The 16,263-nt window shown below is 43.4% G+C and overlaps 2 protein-coding genes across 2 annotated transcripts; both read right to left on the reverse strand.

Moving 5' to 3' along the window:
• Positions 1–157: 157 nt before the first annotated feature.
• On the reverse strand, positions 158–5,823 carry LOC139388666 (leukocyte receptor cluster member 1 homolog). Its single transcript, XM_071135487.1, has 5 exons — positions 5,728–5,823; positions 4,507–4,674; positions 4,062–4,241; positions 3,254–3,567; positions 158–1,096 (listed from the first exon to the last, which is right to left on the reverse strand). Exons 1-5 carry the CDS (start codon positions 5,779–5,781, stop codon positions 877–879), a joined length of 936 nt encoding a protein of 311 aa, XP_070991588.1. The 5' UTR covers positions 5,782–5,823; the 3' UTR covers positions 158–876.
• A 99-nt stretch (positions 5,824–5,922) lies between these two features.
• LOC139388658 (transmembrane channel-like 4) lies at positions 5,923–15,880 on the reverse strand. Its single transcript, XM_071135475.1, has 16 exons — positions 15,682–15,880; positions 15,168–15,351; positions 14,871–15,019; positions 12,182–12,337; positions 11,699–11,784; positions 10,476–10,621; positions 10,215–10,362; positions 9,913–10,071; positions 9,597–9,754; positions 9,090–9,210; positions 8,792–8,889; positions 8,509–8,692; positions 8,242–8,372; positions 7,845–8,000; positions 6,843–6,921; positions 5,923–6,722 (listed from the first exon to the last, which is right to left on the reverse strand). Exons 1-16 carry the CDS (start codon positions 15,719–15,721, stop codon positions 6,612–6,614), a joined length of 2,106 nt encoding a protein of 701 aa, XP_070991576.1. The 5' UTR covers positions 15,722–15,880; the 3' UTR covers positions 5,923–6,611.
• Between the last annotated feature and the right edge of the window lie 383 nt (positions 15,881–16,263).

Raw genomic sequence — 16,263 nt, forward strand, 5'->3', positions numbered from 1 at the left:
TGCACCTGCTAGACAGATGAATGTATTATACTGCCGCAACTCTGTTTTGTAGCACAATCTATTGGAATGCTATATTCAAATGTTTTAGGTTAATCATTCGGGTGGTGCATGGATATGGGGTATGTATAAAATAAGCTAAATAACGGAGAACACAGGATTTTGTTATTTGGCAGGCCTAACATTTTTATTGAATTCATTGAAATGGAAAATGTGCAATAATAGTTGGGCCAACCACCCTAAACTCTGTCTACATCAGATAGTGAAATATAACAGATGCATATACACACACACCTCCTAAATTGGCACATGCTATTATCAGAAACAAAATAGACTTGACAGACTTGAATTGACACAATGTTGCCATCAATAGTAAAACATCCAACACACTCCAACTTGAACAGTGGTCTTCTGTTGTGGAGCAAAATTATCTCTGTATTGTCTCACACTTGAGCAGGGTGCCAGACAGACTCCAACACTACACTCAGCTGTCCCAAATCTCTTGATTGGTTTCCTTTCTTTTTCTACCTCATTAGAAATAATGACAATGCCAACAATCATCAATAAGTCTGCTTAGGATACTCAGGATAGCCTAGATGTTATATAAGTAAACAATGTAGCATTTTGAGCTATATTTGTACACATGTTCATTAGTTCAACACCTACAGTATATGCCTACATGCATAACTCCTCCATGTTACTGCAAGAATAAGCTAAAAGCACTGCCTCACATTTCACAACAATACAACTGAATAACCTTCCAGGCTCTCTAGTCCTTGTCGAAGTCTTCGGCGTCTTTCACATACTAATAAATGTATCTTGAATGCCTCAATGTTCTCTGTCCGTTGCCCAAACAATGAGAGCGCATGATGTATGACTTCAAAAGATGCCATCTCTCCAGGCATTGCGGTCTTTCCTCTGCCTCTTGCGGGCCAGCTCTGGGAAATAAGCACTGTTGTACGGCATTTCCCTCTCTTCTGTCTCCCTTGGTCGCTCCTTCTCTTTCCCTGTTCCATTCTTCTGGTCCAGCAGAGCCTGGGCTCTCCTCTTCTCCTCCGCCTCTCTCTGCAGTCGCTCCGCTCGCAACCTTTCAATAGAGCTAGAAAAGAGAGAAGAGGTGGTTACCATCAACCATACATGTTTATCCAGAGGCTCAGTACACTTGGTTGTGCACTTATCCACTTGGCTCTGTGTACTTGGTCTCTTGGTTATGCATCCAAGTGGAGTTGAAACAATAACAAAGTGCCACCCCACCCACTTCGGTAAAAAGCTGAAGAAATGTAACCACTAAAATTCACAGAGCTATGGATGCAAGGACTGACCATCCACAAAATTACAGTTCTAACAAAGTTGGGGCAATATAGTATTTGTTTACATATAGTTGGTTTACAAACAGAGTAAAAGAGTTCTGATGCGGTATGACAGTTAAACTAAGCTAATGAGGCATTTATAGCTTACAGTTGAAGTCAGAAGTTTACATAATCCTTAGCCAACTACATTTAAACTCAGTTTTTCACAATTCCTGACATTTAATCCTAGTAAAAATTCCCTGTCTTAGGTTAGTTAGGATCACCACTTTATTTTAAGAAAGTGAAATGTCAGAATAATAGTAGAGAGAATTATTTATTTCAGCTTTTATTTCTTTCATCACATTCCCAGTGGGTCAGAAGTTTACATACACTCAATTAGTATGTGGTAGCATTGCCTTTAAATTGTTGAACTTGGGTCAAACGTTTCAGGTAGCCTTCCACAAGCTTCCCACAATAGGTTGGGTGAATTTTGGCCCATTCCTCCTAACAGAGCTGGTGTAACTGAGTCAGGTTTGTAGGCCTCCTTGTTCGCACACGCTTTTTCAGTTCTGCCCACAAATGTTCTATGAGATTGAGGTCAGGGCTTTGTGATGGCCACTCCAAAACCTTGACTTTGTTGTCCTAAAGCCATTTTGCCACAACTTTGGAAGTATGCTTGGGGTCATTTTCCATTTGGAAGACCCATTTGCGACCAAGCTTTAATTTGCTGACTGATGTCTTGATGTTGCTTCAATATATCCACATAATTTTCCATCCTCATGACGCCATCTATTTGTGAAGTGCATCAGTCTCTCCTGCAGAAAAGCACCCCCACAACATGATGCTGCCACCCCCGTGCTTCACAGTTGGGATGGGTGTTCTTCGGCTTGCAATCCTCCCCTTTTCCCCTCCAAATATAACGATGGTCATTATGGCCAAACAGTTATATTTTTGTTTCAACAGACCAGAGGATATTTCTCTAAAAAGTACAATCTTTGTCCCCATGTGCAGTTGCTAACCGTAGTCTGGCTTTTGTATGGCGGTTTTGGAGCAGTGGCATCTTCCTTACTGAGCGGCCTTTCAGGTTATGACGATATAGGACTCATTTTTACTGTGGATATAGATACTTTTGTACCTGTTTCCTCCAGCATCTTCACAAGGTCCTTTGCTGTTGTTCTGGGATTGATTTGCACTTTACGCACCAAAGCACGTTCATCTCTAGGAGACAGAACGCATCTCCTTCCTGAGCGGTATGACGCTGCATGGTCCCATGGTGTTTATACTTGCGTACTATTGTTTGTACAGATGAACGTTGGTACCTTCAGGCGTTTGGAAATTTCTCCCAAGGATGAACCAGACTTGTGGAGGTCTACACTTTTTTTTAATGAGGTCTTGGCTGATTTTTTAAAATGTTCACTTGATATCAAGCAAAGAGGCACTGAGTTTGAAGGTAGGCCTTGAAATACATCCACAGGTACACCTCCAATTGACTCAAATTATGTCAATTAGCCTATCAGAAGCTTCCAAGCCATGCCATCATTTTCTGGAATTTTCCAAGCTGTTTAAAGGCACAGTCAACTTAGTGTATGTAAACTTTTGACCCACTGGAATACAGTGAATTATAGGTGAAATAATCTGTCTGTAAACAATTGTTGGAAAAATTACTTAGCTCTCCTAAATGACTTGCCAAAACTATAGTTCGTTAACAAGAAATTTGTGGAGTGGTTGAAAAAACAAGTTTTAACGACTCCAACCTAAGTGTATGTAAACTTCCGACTTCAACTGTATATTCTTCAAGAATGAAATGGTACACATCATTAATTTAGAATTCCAAAAATGTATGTAGCAACTGCTTATTGCCCCTTTAGGTCAAAGCTAATTGGTCTTATGATTGATCAAAGAAACACAAAACACCCCCAGACATACAGATAAAACAACTAGTCTTGATAAAGACTCAAACTTCTCACCTTTCTCCACCACTGCTTCTCCTCTCCCCTCTATCCCTCTTCTCCTTCTTCTTACTCTTCTGTTCTTTTCTATCCTTCACCGCCAGTGCTTTCTTCATCTCTTTCAAGGGGTCCAGCATGTCTTTCAGTCGTCTGTCTCTCTTCTCCTTCTCCTCTTGACTGAGTGGCAGTCTCTTTCCTTTGTTGTCTTTCTCTTTCTCCTTTTCTTCGCCTTTCTCTTCTTCCTGGCCTGTTTTCATGTACCATGGAGTTACCTCTGTCCCAGGTTGGGGGCCTAGGGACACTAGCAGACCAATAGCACGCTCCTCGCGCTCCTACAACAACAGAATCACCATAAAATTAGAATAATAGAATATTCTCATTCAAAGTAATGATCTGTGATGGGAGGAATCAGGACCAGCTATTACTATTTGGAAAGTTCAATACCTCATTCTCTGATCCTTCCATTGATGTGATAAGCATCAGGCCATTAAATCTGTTCAAAAATCTTCCATATTAGCACCGAACACTCCATATTTAAATTCCAATATGCATTCTCAATTTCCAAAATGGTACCCATTTGCATTCAAAATCTTAAACTGAATTGGCCGATCTCTGTTTAGAAATGGCTCTGGACTAAATAAACCAGGCACTGTCATTGGCTGGCTAGATCCACTAGAGAAAAGCTTTGAAGTGGAGAGAAACAAGCCCAAGAAGGTAAACATTGTTACTAGAGCAGGATGCAAAAACCAGTAGCCATGTGCACAAAGAAACTTGATTTCAACACAGGTGAAGGGGGAAAAGCATAACAGAATGACAGGAACGTCACCTTTTCATCTTTCTGGTCTTTGAGGTACTCTGCGTTTCCTTTCTTCTCAGACGACTCCTCCAGAGGAAATAGATTGATGTGTTCCACCACTCCTCCACTCCCCTCCCCTCCTTCATCCTTCCATCCTCCAGACTGTTGAAGTGCAGCTCGTGACTTCTGTCTCAGGTGCTCTGTCCGCGCCTACAGCAAAGAGGTTACTTACCTACATAACATTCAACGGCAACAATGAAGTACATATACACATTTATATGCACTTTTATGACTTGATACTATTTTAACAATGCCTCTTATACATCGCTTCTCTTAACAAAATCGCACCTGTCATACATCGTAACATTCCTGTGTCAAACAAAGTTTGGTTGTCACTTCAGACCATGCTAAATCAACTTTGAGGAATGTATCAATTTGCAATTTGGGGATGGGAGGGCAACGTTCCTATAGTTACCTCCTGCTCTGCTCGCTCCACACGGCGTTGGACCTCTCGCTCCTCCTCTGCGGCTTGTGCCTCGTCCCGGCGCACGCGCGCGACGTTGTCCTTGTTGCGAACATGCCAGCTCTTTTTAGGTAGAATATTCATTTTTCTCCTGAAGTCGAGTGTTTGTTTTGACCAGGGCTTGCACAGTTAAACAAAAATGTGTCAAAAACGTAACATGCCCTGACTTCTGTTGTTTGCAATTCAGTCAGTCTGCACTGTAACTCCAGTTCGCTAGCTAGCTAACGTTAGCTAGTCTTAATAACCTATTTCCTGTAATATATATATATATATACAGCTATTTCAATCACAGAGATGTAATTCTGACATTGGGTTTTGTACAGCTGTTACCGAATGAATAAAATATTTGCATAAAACCAAAGAAAATATATTCAACACATCTGATAGGTAAACAAGCAACCAAAAAGCTATTCAACCACAACCGGATACATACACCCGAAAATATTGCTACGTCATTACGTCTACGTAACAAAACGATTTTGTAGAAGTTCTCTCACGGGTCAGCAGGGAGCGCACGTAGCACGACACAAATAATAACATCTACATACACAAGATATATATAGAGAGAGAGAGAGAAAAAAAATGTAAACTGAAGAACATAAACAATATATGTAAACAACATTTAAATCAATTTAGAAAACGAAACATTTAATGTTGTAAAGGTGGGGTAGAGGTAGCCTATTTTGGAATCCGAGAGTGAAAGACTTACACTCTTGTATCTAACATGTAGGTTCAGCATTCCCGAACAGTCCCATTACAAGTCACAATGTTGAATAATCTTTATTTCAACTTGCTTTCCCTGTTTTCCGCTGATTGTGTCGTTATGTCGGGAAGTAACAAACAACATATCATCAGGGAAGTGTTAACCTGACTTTCAATACACTGAACTGGTCTGTATATTCGTTTGTATTTTCAATACTGACACAATTCTCACATGACAAACACTTGCACAATATGTAAGTAACGGCCGAGTTTAACTGAATCACAGATTGAACGTTGTCCCACACATTAAACTGGAAAAATTCACAAGCACTTCTAGCTGATGGGTGGGTATAATTTGTGGAACGTTCCAACAGGAATCTGTTCCAAAAACTTCGTAAAGTATAATGTTGTATACAAACTAACATGATAAATTCACCTATTTAACTAGCTGCCGAATAGGCATCAACTCACCACGTAGCTTATTCTTAATGTTTGTCCATAGGCTACCAGAGTGAGGACAAACATAGCCCACTCCCTACCCGGTATTTTATTCTGCCGCTATACAATTTTGTATCCGTTGTTTGCTGGCAACCTTGATATTTACGAACTTTTTGTAACAGATTCCTGTTGGAACGTTCCACAAATTATACCCTGCGGACTGCGAGGGAACGTGCTTCGGTAGACAAATGTTTACATAATGTGCAACAATGCCTCGGGAGATTGAAAATACAAGCGACAGAACCTACCTTCGCCGCAAAAAGTCAGGTAAAAAATACTTTCCTGTGGATATTTTAGCTCCACTTCCTACTGTCAAAAGGACCATCAGCACGGACAACCGGTACGTGTAAATATAATTGTATTCAACATTCTGGCTTGGAGACTCTTACGTCTTTTTTAGGGCGACTTCTTTCACACTGAATAACCATGGGGTAAACACGGTAACAGTCTGATGTTTAGGCAAGAGGTGAGTAAGAGAATGCAAAGGCAATGAACACGGCAATTGCTGTTACAGATATTATGAGAGAGAAATGGGGTAACAAACTAAATCTTTAATATACTAACCCTTAGCCCCATGGAAGTCATTTAGCAGAAGCTCTTATCCAGTGACTTACAGTTGGTTCATTCATCTTAAGATACCGTAGCTAGGTGAGACAACCACCACTCAATCATAAGTCAAACTTTGCCTCAAATGAAGCTATCCATACACTAGAGAGTGACAATTGTAAAGTGATTTGTGAAGGTGTAGATATGTGCTTTGTGCTATTGCCACATGCAAAACCTATCTAAGCCTTTAAAATCTACAAAAAGTGCCTTGGGCTGGGATATGGGCCGTGGGTTTGAGCCTGGTGTCTGAGTCAGTTTGCGGCACCAGTGTCAAATGTGTCCAATTGGTCCCTTGTTGGAACCCCCATCTCTCTACTCAGCTCTTCAATCTGCTTGACCAGGAACTGCTTATCACGTCCCTCCTGTTAGAGTTAAACACACTGTTATACAAGGTTAAGCTTGAGTATGGGCCATAGACATGGTTTTGTTTCAAACATATATTTTTTTGTATCATGTAGGACTTCTCCCCATCCATCACTTACCAGTTTAAGCTGGGCCTTTAGCAGATCAACACTCTTCCCATAGACTGTGGCTAGAGCTGCTACGTAACACAGCACCACACTATCAGGACAGAGGAGAGCACAAACACAGTCAGAATGTTATGTACAGGAATCTGAACACATGGAAATAACCCATGCTGACCAAATGAGTCTATGCAGATATGGGCCTCCCATTTGTTGAGTTACAAAACAATATTACATCATCAAACACAAGGTAGACAGTAACACACTGACCCATGTACCTGCAATGAACAATCGGATCAGTAACATGCTGACCAGACCGGACATGTTGCTTGCGTTGCAAAATAAATGTAGAAATCCATGTTATTCAATTATTGCACCCACACTACTCGCACGCGCCAACGAGCCTCTGCGTTGCCAAGGGCTAAATTAGAAGTCCTTTCTATTTCTGACGCAGATCGCGCTGCAATCGCAACTCCTCCTGCCTTTCCCATCTCCTCATTGGTTTGTAGAAGCAGGTACCCATGTGCCATCTCCTCATTGGTTATACCCACGTGGGTGATTGAAAGACGAACTGTTTTGCCGGTTGTCGTGGTAATACTACGAAAGTGTAGATGCCAATCACCATATAAGTTCAAAGATGAAAAAGCCTGGAAGGAGGAGAGATGACTAGAAGCGATTCAGTTGACCGTTGTGTGTGGATTAATTGTCGGAGTAGAGGACCTTGTCCATTTCAGGTAAAATAACAATATGTACAGCAAGCTAGCTAAATAGGACAAATTAGCTAGCATGTGCAAGCTAGCTAAATTGCCATACATATTTAATGCTTTTCGACCTGTCCCCAAATGAATGTAATTGGTTCAGAGTTTGTTTTGATATTTTAACCTGCGTGTCGTGATCGCGTTTGGTGTGGGGGGACAAAATAAATTTATGCACGATGGTGCACGCGCACAGCCGGTTTGGGTTAAGACTAAATCACTCCCCAGGAGAAAATTAAGAGATCAGTAAGACAAGGTGACTCACCAGGAGAAGATGAAGAGAGGGATGGAGAAGGCCTGGGAGCCCATGTAGAAGATGAAGTCCTGTGTTGTCAGGGAGAGAGTGTAGAAGGTGTTGGGAACGATACTCCACATCATAGTGAGAGAGCGGAATGGACCACAGCTCATAGAGGGATGGATCCTGAGGATGACATATCAACACCCTCACCAACTACCACCACTACTACACCTGGTCCATCTGCTACTACTATCCCTGCACTGTATAACAGGCTTCCTTCCTGCTGCAGTAGAAATAGAGGCTGCGTCCGAAGTGGCACCCTATTCTCTATATAGGGCACTACTTTTGACTATAGGCCCTGGTCAAAAGTAGTACACTATATAGTGAATAGGGTGTCATTTCAGACGTAGGCAGAGTCACTCACTGGGCCAGGCTGTAGATCATGGCGACGAGGGCGAGGCCCCAGCCGAACAGCAACACCACCAGGAAGAAGATGGTGGAGGTGGTGGAGCGGAACGTCTTCACCGCCGGACGACAGTTAGAAAACAGAGTGACCTGGAGGAGGGGGGGCGTTATTGTGATTGTGTAGTGAAGTGAAACGGATCTGGGGCCAAACGTTAACTTGAGAAACCTTTCAGAAAATGAATTGATTACATTTCCATTATTAGTACAGTATGGAGAGCAGCCTGACCTTCTTGCAGTAGAAGAGGATGAAGAACTTGAGTGTGTTGATGAGAGGCAGCAGAGGGCAGAACAGAGCTCCAGTCCACACCACTGTCTGACCGTAGACCAGACCCAGCACATTGGGAGGCACCAAGAACTCCTGACGACCTACCCACCGGGTCAGTACACAGGAGTAGTGGTCCACAAACAACCTGCCACAGTATGGAAGAAGAGATGATCAATAAATGTGATAGAGGATGACTAGCTCATAGATTGAGTTACACCACAGTAGGGTGTACAGTGTACACTACCTGCGTGGAAACTCCACCAGGATAAGCATGGCGATGGTAATGAGGAAGTCAAACAAGGCCAGTTTGTACATCTCCTGTCCCACACGCGTCTCCCAGCACTGGGTGGCAGCAGCAAGACAGACAGACATAGCATGGGTGGTAAAGAAAATAGAAGATGATGCAACATGGTTGATACCAGTTCTGTACTGTAGGTAGAATTGGATGGAGATATCATATTTTCAGCCTTTTCTAGACCAATCTGCTAAATTAGACCCTGACTGCTACCCAGGATACCATGCTGTATTAAGAGAGTGGTTACCGGATATTCCTTGTTGTTGTACTGGCAGAGCTCACATTTTGGACTGTCTTTAAAGCAGGTGATCTGACTCCACAGAGTAAACAGCAGCACTCCCAGACTTATCATACGCAGAAACACTGACCTGAACACAGGAGGGAGGGACACAGGCAATATTCACACACACACACAGAGACATGCACACACGTATGCATGCACACACACTGGTTGAGTGAAGATCTAGCAAAGCGATAAGGTCACACACACACACTAACCTAACGTAGCAGGCCACACACTAACCTAACGTAGCAGGCCACACACTAACCTAACGTAGCAGGCCACACACTAACCTAACGTAGCAGGCCACACACTAACCTAACGTAGCAGGCCACACACTAACCTAACGTAGCAGGCCACACACTAACCTAACGTAGCAGGCCACACACTAACCTAACGTAGCAGGCGTAAAAGAAATGTCAAACTAGGGATTCGGCAGAGGCTGCACACACACACACACACACACACACATACCTGAACAGTGCCACGATGATGGTGGTACTAGGAGAATATCTCTCAAACAAGGCTATCTGGTCACACATGAAGGGCACAACAAAGTTTCCTGTTGTGATGACGATGGAAGGAAGGTAAACCCAGAACAGGCCCAGAATGCCCTCTGCTCCAACCTGCACCTAGGAACCACAGGGAAAGGGTTGCAAAGGTCAACCAGAAAAGGTTAAAACAGCCCCAGGATACCCACCTCCCTGTATTGACTCAATATGACATGGAGAGGATGAAAGGCCAAACATCCAATCAATACTTTGTTTTGTTTCTTGTGTTTTTGACTGACCTGGCTGAAGACAGTAGCCTTGAAGATGCCAAAGAAAGCTCCTCCTATGAGGGCGAGGGAGATGAGCATGAGGAAGATGCGTAGAGAACACAGACCCACTGTCTGACCTAAGGTTAGAGACAAAGCCTTTTTCTGTAGCCTCTCCTCCTCCAGGTCCACCTGACAGAGGGAGGAGACAGATAGAGGAGGGGAGAGAGAGTGGAGATGGGAGGAATAGAGGGGAGAGATCATACAGAGAAATTAGAGGGGAGGAAAGAGGAGTGCATCTTCAGTGACCCTGCAGTAAGAGGCAGAGCTCCTACCTGTAGCTGGTAGTGGATGCTTTTCTGTTTGAGTTTGGTGGCCCGGTCTCCCTGGCAACCGTAGTCCCAGCCAGTGAACACCATCTTGCTATAACTGCCGGCAGCACCGCTGCCTGTTGCCACAGCAACGCGAAGTGCGCTCCCCATGCTGTATAAGGGACCAATCGGAGGGGGGTGGGGTAAGTAAGTCATTAGGTTTAATGTCCATTCTATCCATTTTATTTCTATGCAGATGGAAGTGTAGGGCATTCCAGAAGGTACCGTGCGATGATACAGATGAGACAGAAGGCGAAGTAGAAGACGGAGGTGAGGAGGTAGGCCAGGGGCAGGTTGTAGTGGAAGCCACTGCTCTCTGCCACGGTGTTGTTATAGTAACCATAGAACATGTAGGAGTACTCCATGAAACCCTGGGAGAGGGAGATAGGTGGAGGGTGGGAAGTGGTGAGAGTGGAGCCTACTAGACTAGAAGCGTACCAGACTTGACATAAACTCACAAAATGACACAAACCCACAAGCAGACAGACTGTACGTAATTTTTTTTATTTCACCTTTATTAAAACAGGTAGGCCAGTTGAGAACAAGTTCTCATTTACAACTGTGAACTGTGGCCAAGATAAAGCAAAGCAGTGCGACAAAAACAACAACACAGAGTTACCAGTGAGCTGAGATAAGGCGGGGCTTTACCTAGAAAATACTTATAGATGACCAGGAGCCAGTGGGTTTGGTGACAGATATGTAGTGAGGGCCAGCCAACAAGAGCATACAGGTCACAGTGGTGGGTAGTAAATGGGGCTTTGGTGATAAAACAAATGGCACTGTGATAGACTACATCCAGTTTGCTGAGTAGAATGTTATTTTGTAAATGACATCGCCGAAGTCAAGGATCGATAGGATAGTCAGTTTTACGATGGTATGTTTGGCGGCATGAATGAAGGAGGCGTTTGTTGCGAAATAGGAAGCTGATTCTAGATTTAATTTAGGATTGGAGCTGCTTAATGTGAGTCTGGAAGGAGAGTTTACAGTCTAACCAGACACCTAGGTATTTGTAGTTATCCACATATTCTAGGTCAGAACCGTCCAGAGTAGTGATGCTAGTCGGGCAGGAGGGTGCGGGCAGTAATCGGTTGAAGAGCATGCACTTAGTTTTACTAGCATTTAAAAGCAGTTGGAGGCCACGGAAGGAGTGTTGTATGGTTTTGAAGCTCGTTTGAAGGTTTGTTAACACATTGTCCAAAGAAGGGCTAGATGTATACAGAATGGTGTCGTCTACATAGAGGTGGATCAGAGAATCACCAGCATACACAGGCAGAAAGACAGACGAACGTGCAGACAGACAAAAGTGTGTGAAAGGCCAAGGCCTCTTAAAACAGAGCTGCATGGTTTTGCATACTGAACTTCAGAGAAGTGTTGTTCTCTGTGCTGTATTCAGTATATATATAACCAGTGGTACACAGGACTAGATTACACATGTTGTGTTTTCTCACCGTTCCAGAGAGTAAGTCCAGGAAGTACTGGTAAAACACCACCAGACCTTGAAGATTTGGATCATAGACCTTACACTCCTCTAGACCTGAGACACACACACACACACCACACATATTCTCAGCTGTTTGAAGATAAGCCAAGGTCACATTTGATCATGTTTCCCACCGAATACCTCAGTTGCATGATCTGCTACTTTGTTAGGGACTCCATTCTCAAACCCGTGAGAGAATACCAGTAACAACTGCTGCAATATTTGCAGTTTCAATCCCTCAATTGAATTAAAAGCTCATCCTCTAAGGCAGATCTGTTGCTATGATACTGCTACAGGGAACAGTGAGAAGATATTGTTTTATATTGGAGACACACAGAATAAGGTTAATAGACTGGACTGGAATAGAGATAGTGAATGTCACTCCAATGCCATCACCCTTTAACCAATCATAGGCCTGGTTTGAAAATGCATCCTCCAGTGCTGGCCTTACCAGTGCTGTCCACTGTCATGTTACTGGTGCTGGTGGATCTGAACACGATACTGGGGATGAGGATGAACCCAGCAATCAGCAAGAACGACAGGAAGTTGAGCACCACCAGGAAGCGCAGGAATATGAAGTAGGACTGGACACCACCGCCAAAGTGTCCTGCAAAGACAGGGGTCACAGGGCCATGTTGTGAATGTGAAGGCAACATAATTAACTACAACAGTAGCCCTGGAATGTTATTCATATTTTTCAGTATTTCATAATTAATTTAATTAAAAATAACATATATTGGGATGCAATGTCAGAATGTAATACATTTCAACTCCTATGTGACATGGTACAGGTGTCTTCTTTGTTTTAAGCCCATAACCATGTGTATGAGGTGTCTATTTTAGTTTCAAAAGAGATTTGTTTAAGACGACCAAGAAACACTGTGTGACTCTGATTTAGCCTAATGCAGTAGAAATGTGTGGAACTGAGGCCTTTTAGATATTGCTGAAAGCCTCGGGAAAACTTAATCGATATGTGTGGTTGTTGTGCGTGCAAATGCATATAGTTAAGTTCTGTATATGTCACATACAGTTGAAATCAGAAGTTTACATACACCTTAGCCAAATATATTTAAACTTAGTTTTTCACAATTCCTGACATTTAATCCCAGTAAAAATTCCCTGTCTTAGGTCAGTTAAGATCACCACTTTATTTTAAGAATGTGAAATGTCAGAATAATAGTTTGAGAGAATGATTTATTTCAGATTTAATTTCTTTCATCACATTCCCAGTGGGTCAGAAGTTTACATACACTGAATGAATATTTGGTAGCATTGCCTTTAAATTGTATAACTTGGGTCAAACGTTTCAGGTAGCCTTCCACAAGCTTCCCACAATAGGTTGGGTGAATTTTGACCCATTCCTCCTGACAGAGCTGGTGTAACTGAGTCTCAGGTTTGTAGGCTTCCTTGCTCGCACATGCTTTTTCAGTTCTGCCCACACATTTTCTATAGGATTGAGGTCAGGGCTTTGTGATGGCCACTCCAATACCTTTACTTTGTTGTCCTTAAACCATTTTGCCAAAACTTTGGAAGTATGCTTGGGGTCATTGTCCATTTGGAAGACCCATTTTGCGGCCCAGCTTTAACTTCCTGACTGATGTCTTGAGATGTTGCTTCAATATATACACATCATTTTTCTACCTCATGATGCCATTTATTTTGTGAAATGCACCAGACCCTCCTGCAGCAAAGCACCCCCACAACATGATTGGTTGGGATGGTGTTCTTCGGCTTGCAAGCCTCCCCCTTTTTCCTCCAAACATAACGATGGTCATTATGGCCAAACAGTTCTATTTTTGTTTCATCAGACCAGAGGACATTTCTCCAAAAAGTACGACGTGGTCCACATGTGCAGTTGCAAACCGTAGTCTGGCTTTTTTATGGCGATTTTGGAGCAGTGACTTCTTCCTTGTACCTGTTTCCTCCAACATCTTCACAAGGTCCTTTGCTTTTGTTCTGGGATTGATTTGCACTTTTCGCACCAAAGTACTTTCATCTCTAGGAGACAGAATACGTCTCCTTCCTGAGCGGTATGACGGCTGCGTGGTCCCATGGTGTTTATACTTGCGTACTATTGTTTGTACAGATGAACGTGGTACCTTCAGGCGTTTGGAAATGACTCCCAAGGATAAACCAGACTTGTGGAGGTCTACAATTTTCTTTCTGAGTTCTTGGCTGATTTCTTTTGGTTTTACCATGATGTCAAGCAAAGAGGCACTGAGTTCGAAGGTAGGCCTTGAAATACATCCACAGGTACACCTCTAATTGACTTAAATTAAGTTATTTAGCCTATCAGAAGCTTCTAAAGCCATGCCATCATTTTCTGGAATTTTCCAAGCTGTTTAAAGGCACAGTCAACTTAGTGTATGTAAACCTCTGACCCACTGGAATTGTGATAGTGAAATAATCTGCCTGTAAACAATTGTTGTAAGAATTACTTATGTCATGCACAAAGTAGATGTCATAACTGACTTGCCAAAAGTATAGTTTGTTAACAAGAAATTTGTGGAGTGGTTGAAAAATGAGTATTTTTTTATTTTATTTTAAATTTTACCCCTTTTTCTCCCCAATTTCGTGGTATCCAATTGTTGTAGTAGCTACTATCTTGTCTCATTGCTACAACTCCCGTACGGGCTCGGGAGAGACGAAGGCTGAATGTCCGATACACAACCCAACCAGCCGTACTGCTTCTTAACACAGCGCGCATCCAGCACGGAAGCCAGTCGCACCAATGTGTCGGAGGCTACACCGTGCACCTGGCAACCTTGGCTAGCGTGCACTGCGCCCGGCCCGCCACAGGAGTCGCTGGTGAGACAAGGAGATCCCTACCGACCAATCCCTCCCTAACCCGGACGACGCTAGGCCAATTGTGCGTCGCCCCACGGACCTCCCGGTCGCGGCCGGTTACGACAGAGCCTGGGCGCGAACCCAGGGACTCTGATGGCACAGCTGGCGCTGCAGTACAGCGCCCTTAACCACTGCACCACCAAAAAATGAGTTTTAATGACTTCAGCCTAAGTGTATGTAAACTTCCGACTTCAACTGTACATACAGCCCAGGATATAGATGTGTATGTAGTTGATATTTGATTAACCATTGCCTGATTTGATTGAGTGATACAGTGTGATTGAATCTGTCACCTCCTATCTTATGCAGAGCCTTTCTCCACAGAGCTACGTAGGACATGACTCCCCCTGCATCTGCTCTGAACCTGCTCAGGGACTTGGCCTTGCTCCTTTTCCACGACTGCCAGCTAGTCACCACAGGCACACGCATCTGTTGCACCTCCCTGGAAGGGAGAGTAGGGGGAGGAATGTTTTTTTGGGAGAGGAGAGAAGTGAGAGAGCATAGTATGTTTGCTACCTTCAGGACAACAACAAAGGAATTGCACAGAGGCAGAGACGCTAGTAACTACTATGACCACTGATGTCCCATACCGTATCGCTCTCTTCAGGCGCATGGTCATAGGCCGCTCTCTGAGGTCCTTAGGGGGCCCCGAGTCACCCTCCTCTCCCCCCTCCGAGGGGGGAGAACCCCAGTTGAACTGAGGGCCATTCTGATTGGGCACTACAGACTTACTCCGTAACCTCACCAACTGCTGGGCACCATGGTAACTGTGGGCTTGGAGAGGGCAGAGGAGGGCAAAGATATATACAGAGAAAAACTATGAGTGATGTCCTGAGTAAGCCCAGAGTCAGTGTAGTCGATTGGTTGTAGTTTTGGAAGAGTTGCAGTCTGTTGGTGCATTATACTTGTGTGGTATACATAATTCAAGCATATTTTAAAGTATACATTCCTGTAAAATCTCCCTTTACCATGTAATAGCATATTTTTGTATAGTACAAAACAAGTCATCCTAAGTGACCAGGAAGCAAATCACTGAACACAAAGGCACACCTGTACCGGAGACAGAACATACCACACCTACAAAACAGTTGTCGCACAGCTTACCTATAGTGGAGCTCGGTCTTTGTAGCTCACTGAACTCCATGAGACAGAGAGGATTCCACCAACACTTCAGAAACACTACAATCAAACAACCAGTCCTCCGTATCTCACTGCTAATTCAATGCTAATACATAGTTAATCCAGCATACAGGGCTAGCTCTTTTACAAGGTAGAATCCAGGAATCACTCCCCCTCAGACTTTGCTCCATGCAAATAATCATCTCTGCCACAGATACTTCCTTGTACGTTTAACCCATTCACTCCTGGTAGACTGTTAGGTTACACTCCACTCCGCTTACATCCAACAGAACATGGACGTTAGTAACTAATGCAGTATCAACAAGCTGGGGTGTTACAAGACATTTGATGACTAGTTACAGGTTAGACCCATAACGTAATCATGTAGGAGTGTTTACTGTCTGTACTTCAGTTCATAAATCTTTCTGTACACTGATGTGACATGTTGTTAGGTAACCATAGAGGCAAGCCTGGGTGGGATGTGTGTGTTTGTGGCTGTGAGTATGTGCAAGGGGATAGGGGAAAGTTGATCATTTTCAGGTCTGACAACTCCTATAGTAAGTCAAA

Source organism: Oncorhynchus clarkii, chromosome 3, assembly GCF_045791955.1.
Source record: "Oncorhynchus clarkii lewisi isolate Uvic-CL-2024 chromosome 3, UVic_Ocla_1.0, whole genome shotgun sequence".
Taxonomy (NCBI): Eukaryota; Metazoa; Chordata; class Actinopteri; order Salmoniformes; family Salmonidae; genus Oncorhynchus; species Oncorhynchus clarkii.